This window comes from Oryzias latipes, chromosome 17 (genome assembly GCF_053564925.1).
Source record: "Oryzias latipes strain Hd-rR chromosome 17, Olatipes_Hd-rR_3.1".
Classification (NCBI taxonomy): domain Eukaryota; kingdom Metazoa; phylum Chordata; class Actinopteri; order Beloniformes; family Adrianichthyidae; genus Oryzias; species Oryzias latipes.
The window spans coordinates 12008746-12036637 of record NC_136253.1 but is presented as its reverse complement, the minus strand read 5'-3'; the positions used below and the strand labels follow the sequence as shown (position 1 = coordinate 12036637).

The window sequence follows — 27892 nt, the reverse complement described above, 5'->3', positions numbered from 1 at the left end:
ATTTCCGGGGATCGTGTGTGCTCTGTACACAGTTCAGTGAAGGCCATCCATCCACGCACTGGGGAGCGGCGTGACGGAGCCGGATCGAGAGCTATCATTGCGGGTTCCCCCTTCAGGTCTTCTATCGCCCTGGGCACAACCAGAGCCCAGTGTCCCACCACCTTGGACTGCCACTGGACCCAATGGGCGCGACATTGAGCCTGCAACAGAGTGCACAGCTGGGTGCAGCTAACTGTGTGGGCTGGGCATGATCGCCCTTGTGGTTTGGTTAACTCTTTTCGGGTGTCTCTTAGAATAGGAATTTTAACACTATTTGTAATAAAGGTTGTCTATTTTCTTAAACACAGTCTTGGTTTCCTATGTCGGAGAGTCCTGTGCTTTTGGTTTTTAGTTTTCTGGTGGCGGCCTCCAAGGGTAAACCAAAATGCCACACATGGAAGTCAATTGTCAAATTACTTATGTTAATATGTCATTATTTACTAACTATTGATATTTTTATTAAGTGTCTTTTCTGTCATTAAGTTAATAAAAAAAAGCAGATAATGCAGTAAAACAGCTGCACTTCAGGAAATCATAAATAAACAATAGGTGTTTATGAATGGATTGATATGTTTGGAGGATTTCTACTGTTGGTGTAGCACACAATTCTCTTCTTTCTCTTTCGGCTTTTCCCATCAGGGGTCGCCACAGCGAATCATCCTTTTCCACCTCACTCTATCATGGACATCTTCTACCCTAACATTAGCCAACTTCATGTCCTCTGTTAAGACATCCATGTATCTCCTCTTTGGCCGTCCTCTTGCCCTCCTGCCAGGCAGCTCCATCTCCAACATCCTTCTACCAATATATCCACTATCCCTCCTCTGAACATGTCCAAACCATCTCAGTCTGGCTTCTCTGACTTTGTCGCTAACACAGGCAACATGAGCCGTCCCTCTGATGTACTCGTTCCTTATCCTGTCTAACCTGGTCACTCCTAAGGAGAACCTCAACATCTTCATCTCCGCTACCTCCATCTCAGCCTCTTGTCTCTGTCTCACTGCTACCGTCTCTAACCCATAGAGCAGAGCTGGTCTCACCACTGTCTTGTACACCTTTCCTTTGAGTCTTGCTGACACTCTTCTGTCACACAACACTCCTGACACTTTCCTCCACCCGCTCCAACCTGCCTGCACTCGCCTCTTCACCTCTTTTCCACACTCCCCATCACACTGAACTGTTGACCCCAAGTACTTAAACTCCTGCACCTTCTTCACCTCAGCCCCCTGTAACCTAACGCTTCTACCTTGATCCCTCTCGTTCAGACACATGTATTCTGTCTTACTACGACTGACCTTCATGCCTCTTCTTTCCAGAGCAAACCTCCACCTCTCTAGCTGTTCCTCCACCTGCTCTCTACTCTCACTGCAAATTACAATGTCATCCGCAAACATCATTGTCCAGGGAGATTCCTGTCTTACCTCGTCTGTCAGCCTGTCCATCAGCATAGCAAACAAAAAAGGACTCAAAGCTGATCCTTGGTGTAGTCCCACCTCCACCTTGAACTCCTCTGTCTGACCTACAGCACATCTCACCACCGTCATACTTCTCTCATACATGTCCTGAACTACTCTGACATACTTCTCTGCCACTCCAGACGACCTCATACAGTACCACAGCTCCTCCCTCGGCACCCTGTCATACGCCTTCTCTAAATCTACGAACACACAATGCAGCTCCTTCTGACCTTCTCTGTACTTTTCCATCAACATTCTCAAAGCAAAAATAGCATCAGTGGTGCTCTTACGGGGCATGAAACCATACTGCTGCTCACAGATCTCCACCTTCTTCCTAAGCCTGGCTTCCACTACTCTTTCCCACAGCTTCATTGTGTGGCTCATCAACTTTATTCCTCTATAGTTGCTGCAGTTCTGCGTGTCACCCTTGTTCTTAAAGATCGGAACCAGAACGCTTCTCCTCCATTCCTCAGGCATCTTCTCACTCTCTAAAATCCTATTGAACAACCTTGTTAGAAATTCCACTGCTGTCTCTCCTAGGCACTTCCATACCTCCACAGGTACGTCATCAGGACCAACGGCCTTTCCGCTCTTCATCCTTTTCAGAGCCTTCCTAACCTCCTCCTTTCCAATCTCTGCTACTTCCTGCTCCACAACAACCACATCTTCCTCCCTTCTTTCCCTGTCATTTTCCACGTTCATCAGCTCCTCAAAATACTCCTTCCATCTTTTCTGTACACTCTCCTGGGTTGTTAGCACCTTTCCATCTCTGTCCTTAATCACCCTTATCTGTTGCACGTCCTTCCCATCTCTGTCTCTCTGTCTGGCTAGCCTGTACAAGTCCTTCTCTCCTTCCTTTGTGTCTAACCTGTCATATAGCTCATCGTAAGCCTTCTGTTTGGCCTTTGCCACCTCTCTCTTCACTCTACGCTGCGCTTCCTTGTACTCCTGTCTACCTTCCTCAGTCCTTTCTACATCCCACTTCCTTTTAGCCAACCTCTTCCTCTGGACGCATTCCTGTACTTCCTCATTCCACCACCAAGTGTCTTTACCGTCTTTCCTCTTTCCAGATGACACACCTAGCACCTTCCTACCTGTTTCCCTGATCATTTCTGCTGTAGTTTCCCAGTCATCTGGAAGCTCATCCTGACCACCCAGGACCTGTCTCAACTTCTGCCTAAATTCCTCACAAGTTTCTTCATTCTGTAGCTTCCACCACTTGGTCTTCTTTTCTGTTTTCCCTCTCTTCTTCTTCCTGGCCTCCAGAGTCATCTTACACACCACCATGCGGTGCTGTCTGGCTACACTCTCTCCTACCACCACTTTGCAGTCAATAACCTCTCTCAAATGACCTCGTCTACATAGGATGTAGTCCACCTGGGTACTCCTACCTCCACTTCTGTATGTCACTCTATGTTCCTCTCTCTTCTGGAAGTAAGTGTTGACTACAGCCATTTCCATCCTCTTCGCAAAGTCCACCACCATCTGTCCCTCCAGATTCCTTTCCTTCACACCAAACCTGCCCATCACCTCCTCATCACCTCTGTTGCCCTCACCAACATGCCCATTAAAGTCTGCTCCAATAACAACTCTCTCTCCTCTGGGGAAACTCTCTATGACCTCATCCAACTCACTCCAGAATCTCTCCTTCACTTCTAACTCACAGCCAACCTGTGGCGCATACCCACTGACTACATTCACCATCACCCCTTCAATTTCTAACTTTAAGCTCATCATCCTGTCTGAGACTCTTTTCACCTCTAGAACACTGTTTACAAACTCCCCCTTCAGAATCACACCTACCCCGTTTCTCTTCCTATCAACACCATGATAGAACAGTTTGTATCCTCCTCCAATACTACGTGCCTTGCTGCCCTTCCACCTTGTCTCCTGCACACACAGTACATCTACCTTCCTTCTCTCCATCATGTCTGCCAGCTCTCTGCCTTTCCCTGTCATTGTGCCAACGTTAAGAGTCCCTATTCTCAAACCTATGTTCCTGCCTTTTCCCTTCTCTCTCTGGCCACGGACCCTTCTGCCTCCCCTCTTTCTTCGACCAACAGTAGTCAAATTTCCACCGACACCCTGTAGGTTAACAGCATCGGTGGCGGTCGTTGTTAACCCGGGCCTCGACCGATCCGGTATGTCTAAAGTGTTGTGGATGATTCGCATGGTTATTTTGGCAATTTTTACGCCGGATGCCCTTCCTGACGCAACCCTCTCTATTTATCCGGGCTTGGGACCGGCACAGAGGCAACTGGCTTGCAACCCCTGTGGCTAGATTGCAACCCCTGTGGCTAGATTCATAATAGATACATTATGAATAACATAATTTGTTATTTCTTATTATTAATATTTCTAGGCTTTGTTTGTTTTGTTCTGCAGCATGTTCATTTTTGTATAATTTTGACAGAATACATTTTAATGGAGAGCCAAATATTATACATTATTCAAGGTTTAACTGGAGTTATTCTAGATTAGTGTTTCATATTTATTTTGTAAAAATTCAGTATTAAAGGTTTAAAAGTTTAGCTTTAAGGCCTGTTCACACCGGGATGAATTTAACGCCTCGTGACTAAACAAAGGGCACCAATGTGAGTGTGCACACCGACGCGAAAAAACGCCACGCGCCAAAGCGTCAAAAAAAAAAAAAAACGCCTCGGGTTCGTTTTTTTTTTTTGACGCGTCGCGTCGAAATCTATTCAACCAATGAGAATGGAGCTTTTGCACACGTGTCTGGAGCTTCTGGAGTTACAGTAAAACACAACTTGGGGGCGCTCAAACACAAAACTGCCTTGCTGAGCACACATACCAGCGAAGAAGATAGACGCCAAGTAGCGTCTACACTGCCGCGAAGAAATAATGACGGACATTCTAAAATATCCCCTTACCAAGTACCAGTTGGAGCTACTGATGTTTGAAATATTCATGTTTTCTTTGTATGATTCTGACAAGCGCGTAAATACTTGCTCTCTTCTTCTGAGTGAAAAGCGACTTTAAGAATCGTAAAGTTGCGCAGCGCCACCTTGTGTACAGGAGTATTTCTGTTTACATTAAGCGCCTTCTAATGTCAGGGAATGAAATTGCATGTTCGCTCGGCTCATCGTCAGCGAAAATCGCCTGGGTGTGTACTCAAAAAACGTGGCGAAAAACGCTGGCGAATAACGCCTGGCGAATATTCGTCCCGGTGTGTACGGGCCTTTAATGTGTTCAATAAATGTTTATCTTTCTTCGGCCCAAAACCTAAGCGTGTTTTTAATTTAGGCCCCTTGTCCGCCTGAGTTTGACCCCCCTGTAATACGAGTCAAGAAAATCCATGCATTTTTTTGTAATTTTTTTTTCTAAAAATAGAAGATAGGAAACACAAAAGGTTTTATCTGTGTGTGTGTGTGTGTGGGGGTGTTAATTGCCCATGGAGTAAGTTAGTGTAGAACCACCACTGTATATGTATACATATATGGCCAACGGGTCCAGGAAGCCAGCACCCAAGGGACACGGCCGCCGTTGCCACGGGCTTGGTACCCCCTGTCAGGGAGGGGGTAGGGGACAGATGCTTCGAGCTCCCACCTTCCTTGTATAATGTATGTGTCTTTGTGAGCATGTGCGTGTGTGTATGTGTGTGTGTTGGAGTGTGAGTTATTGCTCACTTTTTGCTAATTCATCTAGATGATAATTATTGTACGCCAATTTCTACGTCAGCGTAACAGGTTACTTTCCGGCTGCTTCTGAGTCAGCTGATCCCATTTCTCCATGTAGGGACACAAACGTTGGTTATAGCGGTTCAGGAACTGCTTCAAGCAGCTGTTATAAGCAGTTATTTAAGAGTTTAAGATATTGTCATCTTAAACTCTATATAAATGCATGTGTGATTTAAAAAAAATAGCAAGATAATAAAAGTAAACTTTAGACGCAGCTCTCTTGTGAGTTTTGCTATTTTTAAGAACAGGCCAGCAGCCGATTTATGTGGCCCCTTGGGTGCGACCTGGTGCCCACGGGCACTGTGTTGGTGATCACTGCTATAGTCAATGGTTCGATTAGGAGTCTAAAACCTTCAACATTAAAACAGTCATCCTTTTTTTTTTCTCTCTGTCTAAACCCAGTAGAAGCAGCAAAGCAGAAAAAACACAACACTGCTTTATATTTAAGGTAATGTTACAATTATGATTTGTATCCATTATATGTAGTTTATAATGGATAAAACATTGAAATATAAAGAGAAAACAATATTTTTTCTGACAATAATATTTATTTTTTACAGCTAACAAAGGATGATATGAGTTCCGTTCAAAATAAAACATTCTGTTCAACATAGGATCATCCTGATGCAGCAAATGTTTCATGATCCAAAATGAATTCTATAAAGTTTATGTACGTATATTTTTAGTACCTCCTTTCTAAAAACTGATGATATTTTTCTGTATTTTTTTCTCAGTTTAGTGGCATAAGTATAGCTTCATAGATCCAAAGTGTAACTAAAAGTCATTCTAAAGAACGTCTGACTGTTGTTACTAAAACACATTTGTTGATAACCATGAAGAACTTTGTACTTTGTCTCTTTCATAAATGTTTCTGACTTGAAAAAACGTGTTCTGTTGTGAAATCACAGACTGTTCTGAAATCTGATCCTGAAATCCCTCCTCCTGATGACAAAACATTTGAAAGTTCAAAGTCTTAAAGGGAAACAAGCTGTGAGGAAACCTTCACTGCAGAAAGAACTGCAGCTTCTTCAACTGGAACTCTGAAGAAAAATGACCACAAATGATCTGGATGAAGAAACCTTCTGCTGTTCCATCTGTCTGGATCTGATAAAGGAGAAGACATTTGATGTCTTCTTTTTCTCTTTCTAAAAAGTTTAACAGCCACCTTCACTAAAGTTCTCCTCTTCCTGATCTGCAGCTCCTCCTCTGTCATGATGGGCGTAACCAACAGGAAGAGAAGAAATAAGCTGATTGGCTGAACTCAGTGAAACCACCTGATTGGAGGATAAAAGTCACACTGGCTTCTGAGGAAGTGAAACTCTCTTAGTCTTTGTGTCTGAGAGGAGAAATGGCGCAGAAAGGAATTGATCTGGATCAAGAAACCTTCTGCTGTTCCATCTGTCTGGATCTGCTGAAGGATCCGGTGACTATTCCCTGTGGACACAGCTACTGCATGAAGTGTATTCAAGGATTCTGGGATGAAGAGGAGAAAACCCCCAGCTGTCCTCAGTGCAGGAAGACCTTCATACCGAGGCCTGTTCTGGTGAAAAGCACCATGTTAGCAGCTTTAGTGGATCAACTGAAGAAGACTGGACTCCAAGCTGCTGCTGCTGATCTCTGCTATGCTGGACCTGAAGATGTGGTCTGTGATTTCTGCACTGGAAGAAAACGGAAAGCCATCAAGTCCTGTTTGATCTGTCTGGCCTCTTACTGTGAGAAACACCTTCAGTCTCATTTGGATGCAGCTGCATTCAAGAAACACAAGCTGGTGGAACCCTCCAAGAACCTGCAGGAGAACATCTGCTCCCGTCATGATGAGGTGATGAAGATGTTCTGTCGCACTGATCAGAAGTGTATCTGTTATCTCTGCTCTGTGGATGAACATAGAGGCCACGACACAGTCTCAGCTGCAGCAGAAAGGACTGAGAGGCAGAGAGAGCTGGAGGAGAGTCAACAACAAATCCAGCAGAGAATCCAGGACAGAGAGAAGGAGGTGAAGCTGCTTCAACAGGAGGTGGAGGCCATCAATCACTCTGCTGATCAAACAGTGAAGGACAGTGAGAAGATCTTCACTGAGATGATCCGTCTCATCCAGAAAAGAAGCTGTGATGTGAAGCAGCAGATCAGATCCCAGCAGCAAACTGAAGTGAGTCGAGTCAAAGATCTTCAGGAGGAGCTGGAGCAGGAGATCACTGAGCTGAAGAGGAGAGACGCTGAGCTGAAGCAGCTCTCATTCACAGAGGATAACAACCAGTTTCTGCTCAACTACCCCTCACTGCCACCACTCAGTGAGTCCACACACTCATCCAGCATCAATGTCCGTCCTCTGAGATACTTTGAGGATGTGACAGCAGCTGTGTCAGAGCTCAGAGACAAACTGCAGGACATTCTGAGAGAGGAACCCAGAAACATCTCACTGACAGTCACTCATGTGGATGTTTTACTGTCAGTACAAGAACCAGGACCAGAACCAGAGAGCAGAGCTGACTTCTTCAGATATTCATGTCAAATTACACTGGATTCAAACACAGCATACAGACAACTGTTACTGTCGGAGGAGAACAGAAAGGTGACATTTATGAAAAAATCTCAGTCTTATTCTGATCATCCAGACAGATTTACTGATTATCTTCAGGTTCTGAGTAGAGAGAGTCTGACTGGACGTTGTTACTGGGAGGTAGAGTGCAGAGGAGACTTTGTTCGTGTAGCAGTCGCATACAAGAACATCAGCAAGTCTGGAAATGAAAGTGAATTTGGTTTAAATGATAAATCTTGGGCATTAGTTAGTTCTCCAGACAGTTTCTCATTTGTCCACAACAGCATAGAAACTTCCATCTTGGCTCCTGTTCCCTCCAGAGTAGGAGTGTACCTGGATCACAGAGCAGGTGTTCTGTCCTTCTACAGCGTCTCTGAAAGCATGACTCTCCTCCACAGAGTCCAGACCACATTCACTCAGCCGCTCCACGTTGGACTGAGGTTGTTTCGTTACGTTGGAGGAACAGCAGAGTTTTGTGAACTCAAATAGTTCCTGAAAGTAGTGAAATGTTTGTTTGTAGCGATTAAACCCAGAGCAGCAGGGTGGACTTCAGTCCGAAGTCTCCTCTGGAGCGCAAACATAACAAAGCACACTTCCCTTGACTGTAACCATGAAGTTACAAGTCCCACTGCTCTGCTCAGACGTGCTTCCTCGCGCTCCACAACGTCTATGCATGACGCAAAAGCTAGTGCGGTAATAACCCACAATCTGAAAAAATTGTTTACATGCATCACGATCGGATCAACATCAGCAAAACCCACCTATCTCGACCGGAAGAAAATTTTGATCCGAATGAGTCTGATGGGGTCAGAGGAATCCGAACGACGTGTTTGGCTCCCTGTACCTCAAAGAATAGACTTCAAAGCAGCTCTGCTTGTGTACAAGTCTCTCCATGGCCGAGCACCAAAGTACATCTCTGACATATTAGTGCCATATGAACCATCTCGTACTCTGAGGACCTCAGGGGCCGGCCTCCTGTTGATTCCCAGAGTCAGAACTAAACAAGGGGAATCAGCGTTTCAATATTCTGCAGCTAAAATCTGGAACAGCCTCCCTGAAGGCATAAGACAGGCCTCTTCTGTGTTCATGTTCAAATCTAGACTTGAAACATTTCTGTTTAGCCGTGTATATGACTGAAAGGTCCTATCTGCACCTTTCTTTCCTTCCTTTCTTTATTTTTAAATCAATTTTCAAAAAAAAAATTTTCTTCTTTTCTTTTAAAGTAAATTTTACGTTGATTATTTCTATGATGTATTGTGATTTTAATGCATTTTTCTGTTTTGTGAAGCACCTTGAATTACTTTGTGTAGGAATTGTGCTATACAAATAAACTTGCCTTGCCTTGCCTTGCCTTTACATGACAGATTTTTTTTCTGATCAGCCGTACATTCCGATTACTTTTGTCCATAAATATACTTCTATACTTTCTTCTTTTTAGTTGCTTTGTGCTTAAAAGGAGGAACCCCTTGAAAACCAGATGAATCATCTCAAGGGGCTGATCCTCCCACTGTTTAGTAAATGTTTAAATAAATGAATAAATATTTCTAAAGCTTGGAGATGCTTGTGTGTATTCATGATTTTTAAACTGCATGACACTTGAATTTATTTCTAAGTCTGAAAAGAATGTTTTTGTATTCAAAGAAATGCTAAATAAAGTTGAGCCAGTAAATTTGACAATAGATTAAAAATTTATATAATTTTAGGTTTGTTGCTTATCGGCAGCAAGCAGCATGTACTGTATGATTAAAAGACAGCTGTTTCTATCTCCAGTATGAGAAGATTTTTATTTATGCAGCATAGTTATTTCCAGTATTTTCAATCCAATGACTGACAGAACTAATAAACCACTTCAATGAACTAAAAAAAACTTATTACAAACACAAATTTCAGCATAGTTGTCCCTTCAACACAGAAAGTGTGCAATGCTTCAGTCTAATTCAGAAATGCAGTGAAATGCTCCGCCCCTGGTTTAATGTTGAGCCCTATGCTCTCTCCACATTTGAGTCACAGTGGTTAACATAAAAGCAGATAAAATAGTCATAAAATATGAAAATTATTTAAAACAAAAAACACAGGAGAATCCCACACAGATGGGACCCCTTCCTCACCAGATTCCTCCCTCCACCCACCCAGTTCCCTCAGTAGAACCCTGAACAAACAAAGAACTGCAGCTTAAAGAAAAAGTTTGGCTTGGTACTGCCATGGGGAAGCGGCATAATGGGGATCCATTAATTCCAAGGCCCAGCCCGACAGCGGGGGTCATTGCCACAGCAGCCGCCCAACGCAGAGCAGCTTTGGGCCCACTCTACAGCTATTAGACTACAGAGCGGGACCACAGAACGAACACTACAGCAACAGCACCCCCTACAGGTGAAGCTGGTAGTGCCACAGAACAGTGTATCTCCAAGAGGAAACACTGGAGTAAAACACATCAGAATAAAAATTATAATAAAGTAACAATAATAAAATTAAATTAGATATAACAATATTAGTAGTTAAAAAAATATACGTAAAATGATTAAAACACAACCTCAAATGTCATAAAAAGTAATAACAATAAAAAGAGTAGCATATTAAAAACATAAAACGTAATGATAATAGTCCTTAAAAAATACATAAATAAATAAATACAGAATCAAAGACATAAGCAATTGTCAAAGTCACGTAAAAGCCAGATTAAAAAGGTGGGTCTTGAGCTTCCTCTTGAAAACCTCTTTAAACACCATTACTAAAAATCCGTAATGGTGGAACAAGACCTGACTGTGTGTTTTTGTCCTCACCTTAGGAACAACCAAGAGGCCCGTGCCAGAGGACTTCAGGGTCCGCGAGGTCTCAGACATTAAAACAATATCATTTAAATAAGAAAACCCAAGACCATAAAAATATTTATACACCATTAAAAGAATTTTCAACTCAATCCTAAAACACACAGGGAGAAAATGCAGTGATTTTAAAACCGGTGTAATGTGTTCCCGTTCTCTAGTTCTCGTCAGAATTCGTGCAGCAGAGTTTTGCAATAGTTGTAACTTTGATGGTGACATTTTTGGTAAACAAGAGAGCAGGGCATTACAATAATCTAAGTGACGATAAAATAAAAGCATGCATCAGTGATGTGAGGAATAAAACTCAGCTCAGAGTCAAAAAGTACACCCAGGTTTCTCACACATTAAAAAGGCTTAAAATTCCTAAGTTTTCAACAGGAGGTGGAGGCCATTAATCACTCTGCTGATCAAACAGTGAAGGACAGTGAGAGGATCTTCACTGAGATGATCCGTCTCATCCAGAAAAGAAGCTGAGATGAAGAAGGGAGACGCTGAGATGAAGAAGGGAGACGCTGAGCTGAAGCAGCTCTCACTCACAGAGGATCACAGCCAGTTTCTGCTCAACTACGCCTCACTGCCACCACTCAGTGAGTCCATGTTGAGTTTCAGACACGAGTCACCACGTTCTTTTATTAACTCTTTGTAGGACAAAACAACAACAGTACAACTGACACTGACACCTAATGTTGAAATTACAGTATTACAATACTCCCACTTGATTTCACGTTATCTAGAACCTTGAAGACAAAACCTTTTTTCTTTTTCCTCTTCACAAAAACATCTATATAATTAACAGTTTCCTTTTTAAGAAAAAATAAATTCCAGATATATATTTTCAAATTGACTTATTGTATCCCATAACATTTATATGTAATTATGTCCTTTCTTTTACATTTCTTACCTACATAGTCATTTTCTTACAAAACAAAATACTTATGGATACATTCAGTCAAAAAAATATTCAACTACTCTCACATAAAACAAAGTCCAATCTCTCCTCTGATACTTTCAAACCTCTGTTTGGTCAATGGCTTGGTCAAGATATCTGCTTTCATATCTTCTGTTGGACAATATCGTAGATTTATTTGTCCATTTTGCACACATTCACGGATGTAGTGATATCGAATGTCTATGTGCTTAGTTCTGGAGTGATCCACTGGATTTTTTGCAATTGCGATGGCACTTTGGTTGTCTTCCATGATCACTGTGAGTGTATCCTCCACTCCAAGATCAACCAGTAAAGGTCTCAGCCAAACTCCTTCTTGAGCACCTTGACTAAGTGCAACATATTCAGCTTCTGCTGTTGAGAGTGCAACTGTTGCCTGTTTCTTGCTGAGCCAGCTCACCGCACCTCCACTCAGTAGAAACATGTTGCCTGTTGTCAAGCGTCGGTCATCTTGGTCACCAGCCCAATCCGCATCTGAAAATCCAATTAAAGATCCAGAGTCTGACCTTTCAAATTTTACCCTTTTGCTTTCTTAGATGACCCCACCCTTACATTGACGTGTTCTCCCTACCATGGCAAAGGTGGAAAGATTTCATGTAATCCATGGACACCAGTGAAGATCACAAATCATTGAAGAAAAAAGGTTCAGAGCACTGTATAGTGGGTCTAGATGACCCAATTCCCAATGTTAAAGTGTCTAGGATACCACAAGGGTTAAGAGCAAGATTCACTGTCCCTTTCAGGATCGAAGTATCCTCTTCACAGCAGTCAGATGAGCAGTATTGGGATCTGCATTGAACTTTGAGACCGCATTCACAGCTTAAGCTATGTCTGGTCGTGTGGCTATTGAAGCATAGTGCAAACTTCCCACCATTGACTGGTATTTTTGTTGGTGTACTGGTTTACTAACACATCACCTTCTTTTAGTTTCACGTTGGTATCAAGCGGAGTTGCTACAGTATTAGCATTTTCCATCCCGTATTTCTTAAGTATGGCTTCAATATAACTCTTCTGATGTAGAAAGACACAGTTCTTCTCTTTGTCTTGGACCACAGAGATACCCAGGATGTAGGACAGCTCCCCCATGTCCTTCATCTTGTAGCGCTTCTTGAGAGCTGCTTTCAACATGTTCATGCTCTCAGTTGACTTTGTTATCAGAATGAGATCATCCACATAAACTGAAAGTATCTCAAGCTCCTGTCTTGATCTCACAAACACACAGGAATCTGATGTGCTCTGTTTAAACCCAAGTTCCATCATAAACTCTGTGAAAGCTTTGTTCCAGCAACGTGGAGATTGCTTCAGTCCATAGATTGATTTTTTTAGTTTGCACACCAGGTGTTCCTGTCCGGGTTTGATGTATCCTTCTGGTTGCTCCATATAGTTTTCTTCTTCCAAGTGTCCATTTTAGAAATGCAGTTACAATGTCCATCTGATGAACATGCAGATTGTGTTTCATTCTCATTTGTGTCCACAGTTACTTCATTCTCTGGGTGGGGCTCTTCTGCTCCCTGTTTTCAGTCAAAGTTTGTTTCATTGAAAATGAAGTCCCGGCAGATTAAAATCCTTCTTTTCTCTTCATCATATAGGCCATAACCCTTAGTGTTGTTTGCATAGCCTACAAGACGAAGCTTCATAGCCTTTTTGTCCAGTTTTTGTCTTTTTTTATCTGGAATATTTGCATAAGCAATGCATCCAAACACCCTCGTGTGACTCATGTCAGGTTTATTTCCACACTGTCTCTCATAGGGTGTCTCTTGCTTCAGTACAGATGTAGGCAGCCTGTTCGGAATGTAAGCTGCTGTGGCTACAGCTTCTGCCCAGTACATTTTTGGCAACTTAGCATGTGACAGCATACTTCTAGCTGCTTCAACTAAAGTCATGTTTTTCCTCTCTGCAACACCATTTTACTGTGGTGAGTGATGTACAGTCACATCATGTTAGATGCCTTGAGTTTTCAAATATTCTTGAAACTCTTTTGATGTGTATTCACCCCATTATCTGTTCTGAGTCTTTTAACAGCTTGTCCACATTAATTTGTGAATGTTCTTTCAAATTCTTTGAATTTGGCTAACACCTCATTCTTGTGTTTCAGGAAGTACACTTTGCAGCATCTGGAGACCACATACATCAGAATGAATCAGCTGCATTCTGTGGTTGGAACGAATTCCTCCAAACGACTTGTATGGCTGCTTAGACAGTTTGCCTTCCACACATCCCTCACAGGAAGAAACCTCTGTTACTGTGGAGAAGTCCACTCCGTTCACCAGATCTTTTAGTTCCTTTAGCTTGGTAGTGTGGCCCAGCCGCTGGTGCCATAAACTGGCTGCTACTGATGTATTATGACAAACTTGTAAGTCCTTTTTAACATCCAGCCGATAAAGTCCATCAGCTCTTCGTGTTCCACTTCCTTGAAGAGTTCCATTTTTTCCACGTCTGTAACAGTAGCTGCGTTTACATGGGCAAAAGTAATCAGAAAGAACGCCTGATCGGAAGGAAAATGCGTCATGTAAACACGCCGTTCGGAATAGTCTGCCCCGATCAGACTCGTTCAGATCAAAATTTCTTTCCGATCGAGATAGGTGGGTTATACCGATTCATTCCGAACATGGGTCACTTCTGCTCTGGATTAACGTCACGCATAGACTTTGTTTAGCTCCAGAGAAAGCTTTGGAGCTCAAACAGGACCTACTGGCTGGTCTGCGGACGCCCGGTGCGAAGCGCCGCTCCGCTCTGGCCCCCCTGGCTCTCCCCTCTCCCCTCTCTTACACCCCTCACGAGGGGGGTGCCGGAGAGGAGCACTTCGTGACCCATGACATCTGGACCCTGCACGGTCCTGGCTCGTGTGCCGGTGGACCGAGCGAACTTTGTCTCTGAAGAGCAGCTGGATTAATAACTTTGTGTTTGAGGGGAGGGAGGATGCTTTGTTACGTGTGCGTTTTATTGTTTGTTTGTGTGTGTGACTGCAATCCGTCCTGCCGCTCTCAGTTAGCAGCTGTCAGGAGAACCATGTGTTCGAGCAGAGCTCAGACGTCCAGCTCACACAGCGGCTTTGGGGCAGTTTGCAAACTTTTCAAAGAAGAAATGTCGCTCAGTCCTTTGAAACCATTCAAACAATCACGTGAATTTGTGTTTCCAGTCGTGTCCCGCCAAAATAAAGGCTGATGTTATTCGCACATATTTATGTGCAGCCAAGATGCAGAGTGCATCTCTAGGCAGCTTGAAGTTCCTGTGACGACAGTGGCACATATTATTCAGTAGTTTAAGACCCACGGGACAGGAGCCAGCCTCCCCGGATGTGGCCGGAAGAGGAAAATTGATGACAAATTGAGAAGACAGATCGTGCGAACTATATCCAAAGTAGGGATGGGTACCGAGCCCCGGTATTGAACGCGCCCCGGGGCCACATTCTTCAAGACCGCAGTATCGTTAAGATCTGACCTAAACGGTTCTGCTATCGGTACTGGATAAGTCACTTTATTTTTTGTGTCCCACAAAATATAAACGTTATCTGCCATATTTAACTCATCAAGTCAGTCAATTTTCCTTTAATTTATTATGTTAATTTCGCTGAACAGGAGAGGTCTGTCTGCCTATTGGTGTTATTAATTAATTACTATTAATAATAATTATAATTAATAACTATAAACAATTAATAACTAATGATATTCGTCATATATAAAATTATTATAATTTGTTGAGTTTGCTGGATTTAAAGAAACCTAATAAATAGAAACTAATCTGCATCAAAGTGAAATGTTTCCATCATCTCACTTAACTTAAGTCTGGGTGTTTGACAGACGTTTCATCGTTAACACAACACTGCTTTATATTTATGTTGATGTTTATTTATGTTATGTTTTGTATCCGTTATATGTAATTTTTAATTGATAACATATTCAAATCTAAAGAGAAAACAGCATTTCTTTCAAACTATAATATTGATTTTTACATTTAACTAAGGATTTTATGAGTTCCTTTCAAAATAAAACGTTGTTCAACATAGGATCATCCTGATGCAGCAAATGTTCTCTGATGAAAAATGTCAACAACACAAGTCAAAATAACATTTTCTATCAGTATAGCCATATGTTTTTTAAGTACAAGTTTAAGTTTTATAAGGTATATATATTGTAAAAAATATAGTATAATATAGTATAATTGTATTTATTAAGTATTATAGCTTAAATTCAAATCTAGATTTTTAGCATTTCCTTTCTGAAAACTAATGGGATTTTACTGTCTTTTTTTCTCAGTTAAGTTGCATAAATATCACTTCATAAACCAGAGTCTTTCTTAAATTAATTCCAAATAACCTATAACTGTTGTTGCTAAAAATAACATTTGTTGAAAACCCTTAAGTGTTGCAGTAAATTCTTCTGTTGTGAAATCACACAACAAATCACACAATGACTCAGATCCTGAAATCCTCTTGATGACAAAACATTTGAAAGTTCAAAGTCTTGAAGAAAAACAAGCTGTGAGGAAACCTTCACTGCAGAAAGAACTGCAACTTCTTCAACTGGAACTCTGAAGCAAAATGACCACGAATGATCTGGATCAAGAAACCTTCTGCCATTCCATCTGTCTGGATCTAATGAAGGAGAAGACATTTGATGTCTTTCTAAAAGGTTTAACAGCCACCTTCTCTAAAGTTCTCCTCTTCCTGATCTGCAGCTCCTCCTCTGTCATGATGGGCGTAACCAACAGGAAGAAAAGAAAGAAGCTGATTGGCTGAACTCAAAGTGAAAACACCTTATCAATAGATCAGAGGCAAACTGGTTTGTGAGGAAGTGAAACTCTCACAGTCTTTGTGTCTGTGAGGAGAAATGGTGCAGAAAGGAGTTGATCTGGATCAAGAAACCTTCTGCTCTTCCATCTGTCTCTAAAGTTCTCCTCTGTGTGATCTACAGCTCCAGTGTGTTCCCAAGTTTACCTTAGATCTGGTCTGTCATGGGTGTAACCAACATGAAGAGAAGAAAGAAGCTGAAGGGCTAAACTTACAGTGAAACGGATCGGAGTCAAACTGATTTCTGAGGAAGTGAAACTCTCACAGTCTTTGTGTCTGAGAGGAGAAATGGCGCAGAAAGGAAATGATCTGGATCAAGAAACCTTCTGCTGTTCCATCTGTTTGGATCTGCTGAAGGATCCGGTGACTATTCCCTGTGGACACAGCTACTGCATGAAGTGTATTCAAGGATTCTGGGATGAAGAGGATAAAACCCCCAGCTGTCCTCAGTGCAGGAAGACCTTCATACCGAGGCCTGTTCTGGTGAAAAGCACCATGTTAGCGGCTTTAGTGGATCAACTGAAGAAGACTGGACTCCAAGCTGCTGCTGCTGATCTCTGCTATGCTGGACCTGTAGATGTGGTCTGTGATGTCTGCACTGGAAGAAAACTGAAAGCCATAAAGTCCTGTTTGATCTGTCTGGCCTCTTACTGTGAGAAACACCTTCAGCCTCATTTGGATGCAGCTGCATTCAAGAAACACAAGCTGGTGGAACCCTCCAAGAACCTGCAGGAGAACATCTGCTCCCGTCATGATGAGGTGATGAAGATGTTCTGTCGCACTGATCAGAAGTGTATCTGTTATCTCTGCTCTGTGGATGAACATAGAGGCCACGACACAGTCTCAGCTGCAGCAGAAAGGACTGAGAAGCAGAGAGAGCTGGAGGAGAGTCAACAACAAATCCAGCCGAGAATCCAGGACAGAGAGAAGGAGGTGAAGCTGCTTCAACAGGAGGTGGAGGCCATCAATCACTCTGCTGATCAAACAGTGAAAGACAGTGAGAAGATCTTCACTCAGATGATCCGTCTCATCCAGAAAAGAAGCTGTGATGTGAAGCAGCAGATCAGATCCCAGCAGCAAACTGAAGTGAGTCGAGTCAAAGATCTTCAGGAGGAGCTGGAGCAGGAGATCACTGAGCTGAAGAGGAGAGACGCTGAGCTGAAGCAGCTCTCACTCACAGAGGATCACAGCCAGTTTCTGCTCAACTACCCCTCACTGCCACCACTCAGTGAGTCCACACACTCATCCAGCATCAATGTCCGTCCTCTGAGATACTTTGAGGATGTGACAGCAGCTGTGTCAGAGCTCAGAGACAAACTGCAGGACATTCTGAGAGAGGAATGGACAAACATCTCACTGACAGTCACTCATGTGGATGTTTTACTGCCAGAACCAAAGAGCAGAGCTGACTTCTTGAAATATTCATGTCAAATCACCCTGGATCCAAACACAGCAAATGGACATCTGTTACTGTCAGAGGAGAACAGAAAGGTGACAGTGCTGGAAAAACCTCAATCTGATTCTGATCATCTAGAGAGATTTACATATTATCTTCAGATTCTGAGTAGAGAGAGTCTGACTGGACGTTGTTACTGGGAGGTGGAGTGGAGAGACTTTGTTTGTATAGCAGTCGCATACAAGAACATCAGCAGATCTGGAGATGAAAGTTTGTTTGGTTTAAATGACAAATCTTGGGCGTTATCTTGTTCTCATAACAGATTCTCATTTTACCACAGCAGCATAAAAACCTCCATCTCAGCTCCTGTTCCCTCCAGAGTAGGAGTGTATCTGGATCACAGAGCAGGTGTTCTGTCCTTCTACAGCGTCTCTGAAAGCATGACTCTCCTCCACAGAGTCCAGACCACATTCACTCAGCCGCTCCATGCTGGAATGAGGTTGTATGGTGATTTTGGAGACACAGCAGAGTTCTGTAAACTCATATAGTTCCTGAAAGAAGTGATTTTTTTTTTTTTTAGTGATTTCTCTGCTTTGTATCATTTTGAACTAAACGTTTTAACTGCTAATATTCTGTGGAATAATGTTTGTAGTCAGAAATAAAAAGAGAAATGAAAAATCTCTAGATTGTGGATTTGAGATATTTTTGAACTTGAATCTCAAACTTTTTGGAGTAAAATCTGTTTTCTTGTGGTTTCTTTAAACTTTGGGATTTAACAATAAAAACATCTTGATTCGTTTGTCTTCATTCCAGAGTTTCTGTGAAATCTAATGAAAAAAAGTGGGAATAATATGAGGGAAGAACTGAGGCAGTTTCATAGAACTCCAGAAATGACAGAGTCCATTTCAGTTCAATTCTAGTCAATTTTATTTCTAAAGCCCATAATAGCTATCTCAATGGGCTTCACACCGTTAATTGTTTAAGAAAAAAAAATTCAATAGGTATTGGCTAACAAAACTAAACAGACTAAACTAAACTGGGCATTCCTGCCCTTAGACCCTCCTTCGTGGTAAGTAAAAACTAAAAGAGATTCTGGGGAAAAAAAGAAGAAACGTCAGGGATGTCCAAATGGAGGAGGGATCCTCTCCCAGGACGGACAGATGATGTGCCAGAACTCTTAGAGATGAATTGGCTTATCCAACTCAACAACTGCATGTTTAACTAGTCCACTGGATGGGCTTCATCCACATGGAGTTGGGGGATGGCTGGGGGTGCGAGATGAGCCAAAGGCGAGGTCCATGGCCAAGTATAGGAACAGGAGCAGGGACGAGCCAAAAGGGAGGTCCACAGCCAAGTACAGAAGGCTCTACATCCAACTGCTAATTCTGTGAACCACATAATGCCTGTTTTAAGTCTAAGTTTATTTCTGGGAGAAATAAAAAGGCTAGATATTTGATATTGCCTGATTTTGACTGGTATCGAGAGTCTTTCCTCAACATTACTGTTCAGTGATAAGAAAACCCTTTTTTTCCAATTAATTAAATAGTCTGATATGGAGGATAATTCATTAATAATTGCTGCTGTTTCATTTACAGAAATTAGTTATTTAAAAAAGAGTGATATGTCATCGGCAAAGAAACTAGTTTTTTGATGGCTGTGTTTTGTTTGAATTCCTTTAATGCTCTTATTCTTTCTTATTGCTGCAACTAGAGGGTCAATAAATACAGCGAAAAGAGAGGGGGAGAGTGGGCAACCCTATATGGTTCCTCTTTCCAGAAAAAAACTGTAAGAAGTCTGACTGTTAATTCTAACTGATGCATTGGGGTTGTGATATAATATTTTAATCCAGTCAATTCCCCAAACCCAAATTTATGGAGTGCTGCAATGAGGAACTTCCAGTTTAATCTGTCAAATGCATTTTCAGCATCCAACAAGAGTATGGTCATTTCCTGGTTTTTAAGAGTGGCAAACTCTATTATTTTAACAAGTCTGCGAACATTGGCACTCGAGCGTCTGCCTTTGATGAATCCAGTTTGATCATGGTGAATTATGGGAGGGATGATTTTTTTTCTGTTCTCTGTGGTGGTGATTTAATAATAATTTTTACCTCTGCGTTGATTAAAGAGATGGGACAATAGCTTGAGGGACTTGTGGGATCTTACTCTGGTTTTAAAAGAAGGATTATGTTGGCGGAATTCATGTTAACTGGCAATGATTGACTTTCCTTGATAAATGTGACCATTTTATGAAACGTTGCTGCCAGCTGTTCCCAGTGTTCTTTTTAAAACTCAGCAGGAAAGCCATCAGGGCCTGGTGCTTTGCTATTAGGCATAAGTAAAAGAGCTTCATTAAGTTCAGACAATGAGAGCGGTGAGTCTAAGTTTGCAATTTGATTCTCATTTAACTTGGGTAGGTTTACATAATTAAGAATTGAGTATTTTGAGAGAAAAATACTGTTTAATAAACATTGTATTATGAACTATTAGTACACAACATTGTTGTAATTCAAAAACTACACAGTAAAAATACAAAAATATTTGGGAGGAAATACTTTAGTATTAACAAATGAGAAGTTTAGTGACTTATATTTTCATGCTCTGCTGTAAACCCTGCGATGGGGGGAGCATGGCATTTCGAATGCGCTGCTTTCTCTGTGGGCAGAGCTCGAGAAGGTCATGCTACAGGAAAACATTGCTGCTTTAGTGGGCTCGGCTACATTGGGCGGGAACTGTGGAGGCACGCAAGGCGATTTAGTCCTCAATAAAGACTCCAGTGGGCCAGAGTGGTCTCCTGCCGGGGACTTGATGTGTTGTGGGGCAAGTAGCGACTTTCTTATGACAGACAGAATTTGCGCTCAGTGTATTTAAACACGCATGTGCAGTGACATTTGTATCAGTGGATATTCGATTGGCCGTTTTGCATGTCAATACAGTCCCGTACCTCTAGGTGAGGATTTTGATTGGCTGACGGAGTTTTTAGAAATATGTTTTTCTTTTTTTGGTTATTTATCCATGCTGGCCTGCGATCTACACTCATGTCCTTGAAGATCGACCGGTCGATCGTGATAGACGCAATGAACATTCCTGATTTAAGGCCTTATAGGTTAGCAGGAGGATTTTGAACTGAACAAACTGATTCAACTGGTAGCCACCGAAGTAAAGCTGACACAGGAATAATAGGTTCTCTTCTGCTAGTTCCTGCCAACAATCTTGCTGCTACATTTTGCACAAGCTAAAGACTTTTTAAAGAACTTTTAGGGCACGCTGCTAGCAAAGAGTTACAGTAATCCAGTCTAGAGATGACAAGCCTGTGATAAGTGAGTCTTAAATAGTAAATCCTGGTCAAATAAAACCCCTAGGTTTCTAACTGTGGAATTGGAGGCTATACTTACACCATCCAGTGAGACTATCTGATCAGACAGAGCATCTCTGAGGTTTTTAGCACCTAGTATAATGACCTCAGTTTTTTCTGGGTTCAGGAGGAGGTAATTATTTGTCATCCAGGTCTTGATGTCTCTGATGCAGACATTCAGTTTCTCTTTATGGTCATTCTGGTCAGGTTTAACCCTTGTGCTATCTTAGATGACCCCACCCTTACACTGACGTGTTATTCCTACCATGACAAAGGTGGTTAAAGGTGGAAAGATTTCATGTAATCCATGGACACCAGTGAAGATCACAAATCATTGAAGAAAACAAGGTTCAGCGCACTGTCAAGTGGGTCTAGATGACCCATTTCCCAACGGTAAAGTGCCTAGGATAGCACAAGGGTTACTGTATAATACAACTGCATCCGAGTGAAAATTAATTCTGTTTACTGATTATGTTTTCTAAGGGTAGCATGAAACTGGTACCTATCAGATAAATAGGATTCAAACCACTGGAGGGCAGATCCTCTGATCCCTATGTCATGCTCTAACCTTTGTACACTGACCAAAAATATAAACGCAACACTTTTGTTATTGCTCCCATTTTTTATGGTATGAACTCAAAGATGTGAAACATTTTCCACATACACAAAATAACCATTTCTCTGAAATATTGTTCACAAATCTGTCTAAATCTGTGATAGTGAGCACTTCTCCTTTGCCAAGACAATCCATCCCACCTCGCAGGTCTACCATATCAAGATGCTGATTAAACAGCATGATTATTGCACAGGTGTGCCTTAGACTGGCCACAAGAAAAGGCCACTCTGAAATCTTCAGTTTTGTTTTATTGAGGGGGTCAGGAGACTCAGACAACCAGACAGTATCTGGTGTGACCACCATTTGCCTCACGAAGTGCGACGCATCTCCTTCGCATAGAGTTAATCAGGTTGTCTATTGTGGCCTTTGGAATGTTGGTCCACTTTTCTTCAATGGCTGTGCGAAGTTGCTGGATACTGGAACATGCTGTCGTATACGCCGATCCAGAGCATCCCAAACATGCTCAATGGGTGATATGTCCGGTGAGTATGCTGGCCATGCAAGAACTGGGATGTTTTCAGCTTCCAAGAATTGTGTACAGATACTTGCAAAATGGGGCCGTGCATTATCATGCTGCAACATATGAGGTGATGTTGTTGGATGTACGGCACAACAATGGGCCCCAGGATCTCGTCACGGTATCTCTGTGCATTCAAAATGCCATCATTGAAATGCACCTGTGTTCTTCGCCCATAACAGATGTCTGCCCATACCATTACCCCACCACCAACATGGGCTATTCGATCCACAACATTGACATCAGAAAACCGCTCACCAACACGACGCCACACACGCTGTCTGCCATCTGCCCTGAACAGTGTAAACCGGGATTCATCCGTGAAGAGAACACCTCTCCAACGTGCCAGACGGCATCGCATGTGAGCATTTGCCCACTCAAGTCGGTTACGACGACAAACTCGAGTGAGGTTGAGACCCCGATGAGGATGACGAGCATGCAGATGAGCTTCCCTGAGACGGTTTCTGACAGTTTGTGCAGAAATTCTTTGGTTATGCAAACCGATTGTTTCAGCAGCTGTCCGAGTGGCTGGGCTCAAACGATCTTGGAGGTGGACATGCTGGATGTGGAGGTCTTGGGCTGGTGTGGTTACACATGGTCTGCGGTTGTGAGGCCGGTTGGAAGTGCTGCCATTCAATTCCCTAGTAACAGCTCTGGTGGACATTCCTGCTATCAGCATGCCAATTGCACGCTCCCTCAAGACTTGCGACATCTGTGGCATTCTGCTGTGTGATACAACTGAAAATTTCAGAGTGGCCTTTTCTTGTGGCCAGTTTAAGGCACACCTGTGCAATAATCATGCTGTCTAATCAGCATCTTGATATGGCACACCTGTGAGGTGGGATGGACTGTCTTGGCAAAGGAGAAGAGCTCACTATCACAGATTTAGACAGATTTGTGAACAATATTTCAGAGAACTGGTTATTTTGTGTATGTGGAAAATGTTTCACGTCTTTGAGCTTATACCATACAAAATGGGAGCAATAACAAAAGTGTTGGGTTTATATTTTTGGTCAGTGTAGTAAAACATTGTGGTCAAAAGTGTCCAAAGGCTGCACTGAGGTCTAGCAGGACCAGAATAGAGAGTAGTCCATTTCTGAGGCCAATAATAAGTCATTAGAGACTCTAACTATTGGAGTTTCCGTGCTGTGGTGAGGTTTAAACCCGATTGAAAGTCTTCAAAGTGGCCATTGTCCTGTTTGTGGCGGGAAAGCTGCTTAACTACAACTCTTTCTAAGATTTTTGAAATAAATGGGATTTTTGATATTGGTCTATAGTTGGCCAGGTTGCTAGGATCTAAACTGGGCTTTTTCAGAAGGGGTTTAACAACTGCATATTTAAAAGACTGTGGCACATAGCCTGATTCTAGAGGGGTATTTATTATAATTAATATGGATACATTAAATAAGGTGAAGGTTTCTTTAAAAGGTTTAGAGGGGATTGGGTTTAAGAGACAAGTTGAGGTTTTGGAGGACGTAATAACTGATGTAATTTCCTTTGATCCACAGCAGTGAAGCAGTCTAATGTTACAGAGGTTTCTATAAATGCCTTCACTTCTACTGCTTCAGCCTGCTCTGGGCTGATAGTATGAATAACTTGATTCAACTTATGTCTAATATTTGAGATTTTACTATCAAAATATTTAAGGACGTATTTAGAGCTGAGAGTAGTAGGAGTATGTAACCCAGGTGAGAAACTGCGTTAGTTTCCTCTCGCATCCCCTACGTGATGACGTCATCACACTGCGTGCGTCGGTGCGTCACACGGTCATGTGACTCGGGCCGTGCAATCGGAACCCTTTAAAAACAGCTGTGGGTAGGTTGACGGAAGAAGCGTGTGGGGAAGGCTTGGGTGTTTAGCTGGAGGTACGTTAACTGGGTTTTCTTCGTCATTTCACTTTAAACATCCCAAACACTAATACAACTAACGTCGGAACACAGGAGCCGACTGCTGGCGCAGATTTGTCCGGAGACGAGCGAAACACGAAATTAAAAGAACAGAACTGGTGAGTCAGTGAGCTAGCGCTTAGCTTAGCCACCGTTCCATTACTTTACATGGAGCGGTTAGCAATGTTATTTCAACCAACTTTCTCCAAATGTTAACTAATTTGAAACGTAACTTATAGCCAATCTTTTATTGACTGTGATGTTTTTACATGCATGAATTTCTACGGTCCACATGTTGGTCAGAACTGTTGAATTGGACATGTCAATCAATGTGTATTAACATTTTGCACTTTAAATCGTGATTAATAGGATAAATGAACTGGTTAATGAATAAGTTTGTATTTCATTGTTATTTTGATCATGAACCAATTTTGCTTACAATTGTACAATTATGGAAGATGACACTTATTTATAATACAATCAGCTTTATATATTAGTGATGTTGGGAAATGTATTACCCTTGTGGGCACACGGAACTGGGACCTATTATTTTCTGTTTAGGTCAGGTGATTAGTTTGGATGGTGAGCTACAACCCAGGACCTAGAACCAACCGGAAGTCTGGACAATTAGTCCGAAGCACTCTATGAATTCCACCTGCTCCTGTCGGGCTGGTAGGAGGCTTCTTGCAGCCACCCTCTTTTTCTTCCTTCCAGTTTCCTCGCTACCAAGTTACGCGGCCATTCACATTTTCACTCACACAATCCCTATCCTTCACTCTGGATTACCCTCTGTTGGACACTTGGCCTAATAACGAACTATGAACTCTTGCAAATGAACTATTGAGTTGCATCTTGAGGAACTGAACTTCTTGGAGGGAAAAAAAAGGATAATTTACAAATGTGAATTATTTGTTCTTGTAAATTGTATGGCCATTCTAAGTGTGTGAATGCATTTGTTTCTTTCCTTTGTTTCTTTTCCCAATTATATGGTACCAACAAACGCAATTCAGCCTCAGTCTCTTTCTCCACTCCTAGAGTCGAACCAGAGATCTTCTGATCTAGCCTGTATCCATTGAATAACTACTGTGTGTGTTTCAGATATTGATACACAGAAAGGTTACAAGTATGTGGTTTGAATGAGCTCTGGCTGCTGGATAGTCTGGCTATTGTACGAAAAAGAAATCTCTGATTATATCTATTCTCTGCTATTAAGGTTGTATAGTATTGGGTTCTGTAATTACGCAGATATTTTTTTATAGCTATAAGCTATATTTCTAGGTATTCAGAGACTGCTCTGAGCCGGAGCGGCACCATTCTCTTTTTAATTTGCGAGATACATGTTTATGAGAACGTGTTTCAGCATTAAACAACGGTGGTCCTTAGGCTACGTTCACACTGACGGGCTTAATGCTCAATTCCGTTTTTTTTTTGAAAAAATCTGATTTTTTTTTTTTTTTTTTTTTTTTTTTTTGCAAGGCCGTTCACATTTCCAATTAAATGCGAACATTTGTGATCTCCTGTGTGACCGTGAAATAACCCAGAAGTGACCCGCATGTGCAGAAGAGTACTCGATGGTGAACGACGTCACTCGTTTAACGTTAACAATGGATTTCAACAACAGTGTTGTCAACAGCAGAGCCCTTTCTGCATTATTACATTTGTTTTCACAAAGTAGCCAGCACAATTGCAATTTTTCTCATTTTAAGAAGGCATTGGAGCCAGGATCGTCTGTACCCACTGTTGTGGAATGGGGATGTGTATGTGCTTGGCCGCGCATGTGTGTAGGAGAGAGGAGAGAGCGCGTACAGTGGAGCTCTATCCTCTCTGAGGGGCAGTGAAAGGGGCAGTGGGGGCACGCATTCATGTTGTGTTACGGAGGAAGGAGAACGACAATAAAAGGTTTCCCCCAGCATAACTGCTATTGACTCTTTATTAACCGCTCTGGAGAATCTGAGGGTCCGAACGGGGAAGTGAACCCCGAAGGAAGATCTGCCTTCGGCCCTGGAGAAGCCGCTCTCCCACGCGCTTCTTCTGACCACGGTCAGAAAGGGGAAAAAAGAAAAAAGTCATCCCTGGAAAGGTTCAACACCATGCTCGGCCTTTTCGCTGGAAATTTTTTCAAAAACGCCCGAGTTTGCCCTGAATAGAGCTGTCACCCCAAATATTAATCCAACCGGTGACCTCACTTCCTTTCCACTGACTGGTCTCAGCAGCATCGTCAGCCATGGTTGTTGTTTATGTTCTCGTTCCCGCCTACCTCAACACAGAATGATGACGTTTGTAGCGTATCGATGACGTACGGGTCGGATACATGTGGCCTGGGCGGTCAGACGGAGGTCGCATTTCAAAAGATCTGATACGTTTCGGATTCCCGACCACATACCCAAGGTGGATATTTTTAAAGAAACTTTTCCTCTAATTAATGATCCCATATTAACAATGTTGGAAAATATAATCTGTCGCCTTGAGATTACTTTCCTTGTTGCATGTTCAATAAGGTCGAGAAGGAGAAACCACGGAACTCGGCCGGATTAAAGATTAACACATTTATTTCCCTAACAATATTTCTAAAAACAGAGTAAAACAAAATATAACAGATATCCGGATTCCCAAAGTTTCAGAGCTTGCACAGCGCCAAATTACAAACGTCTTAACGTGTCAGCCTGTTGGGAACAACGAAAGTTCCTCCGTCCAGCTGTTTTAACATCTCGGTTTCAGCCTCCTCCTTCGTAAAACAGCATGGTGTCCAGACTCCTCCTCTGGACGCTAGGATTGGCTGGCAGGGAGCCTGCCTACCTCCGTTAGTCCATATTTGGAATTACAGCATTTTGTCCTCGCGTCTGAAGTCACCTCCCAGACTGACATGGTCCCGCAACCAAATGGCTCCCTAGGTGGCCCCCCCATGTGGCCGGATCTTCTTAACATACAGTAGACAATACACCTTTGTTCCCCACACGGGAGCAGATGCCTGTGGCGTTTCCCAGGGATGGAAATCCGTCTCAGAGATGATTGATTTATGATCCAAGTCAGACCTACAACCAAATGGCCTCAGAAGATCAAAGACCGTTTTTCTCCTGCAGGGGGTTGAGATTGGAGCTGCAGCATGAAAACCTCTTTACATATGCAATTATCAGGAAGTCCCTTTTAATTGAAATGACTGAAACCCACACACACTAAACCTGAAAGAAAACCTTCAAAGAAATAAAGATAAGATAAAAACCTAGGAGAAATAAGAACCACAAAAAATAAATTCCTTCAACAATGATAAATGCCTCTCTTGAAACGGGTTACGTGTCACAGTCTTTTAAATATGCAGTTGTTAAACCTCTTCTGAAAAAGCCCAGTTTGGATCCTAGCATCTTGGCCAACTATAGACAGATATCAAACCTCCCCTTTATTTCTAAAATCCTAGAAAGAGTTGTAGTTAAGCAGCTTTACTGCCACCTACAGGACAACAGCCACTTTGAAGACTTTCAGTCGGGGTTTAGACCTCACCACAGCACAGAAACTGCTCTAATTAGAGTCTCTAATGACTTGTTATTGGCCTCTTCTGGTCCTGTTATACCTCAGTGCAGCCTTTGACACGATTGGCCACAGTATTTTACTTCAAAGATTAGAGCATGACATAAGGATCAGAGGATCTGACCCTCCAGTGGTTTAAATCCTCTTTATCCGATAGGTATAAATTCGTTAATGTAAATGGACATTCCTCTCAGTGCACTCGAGTCAACTATGGAGTCCCACAGGGCTCAGTCTTGGGACCGATCCTGTTTACGCTTTATATGCTACCCCTAGGAAACATAATCAGGAAACACAGCATTAATTTCCATTGTTATGCC

At 42.3% G+C, this 27892-nt stretch overlaps 2 protein-coding genes across 2 annotated transcripts; both read left to right on the top strand.

The window, feature by feature from the left end:
• The first annotated feature begins 5992 nt into the window (after positions 1–5992).
• Positions 5993–9286, top strand: LOC101162551 (tripartite motif-containing protein 16-like). Its single transcript, XM_023965110.2, has one exon. The coding sequence runs from the start codon at positions 6543–6545 to the stop codon at positions 8217–8219; it is 1677 nt and encodes a 558-aa protein (XP_023820878.1). The 5' UTR covers positions 5993–6542; the 3' UTR covers positions 8220–9286.
• A 7017-nt stretch (positions 9287–16303) lies between these two features.
• Positions 16304–18488, top strand: LOC101162071 (tripartite motif-containing protein 16-like). The gene has a single exon (XM_023965376.2). It carries the CDS (start codon positions 16576–16578, stop codon positions 18229–18231), a length of 1656 nt encoding a protein of 551 aa, XP_023821144.1. The 5' UTR covers positions 16304–16575; the 3' UTR covers positions 18232–18488.
• The last annotated feature ends 9404 nt before the right edge of the window (positions 18489–27892 follow it).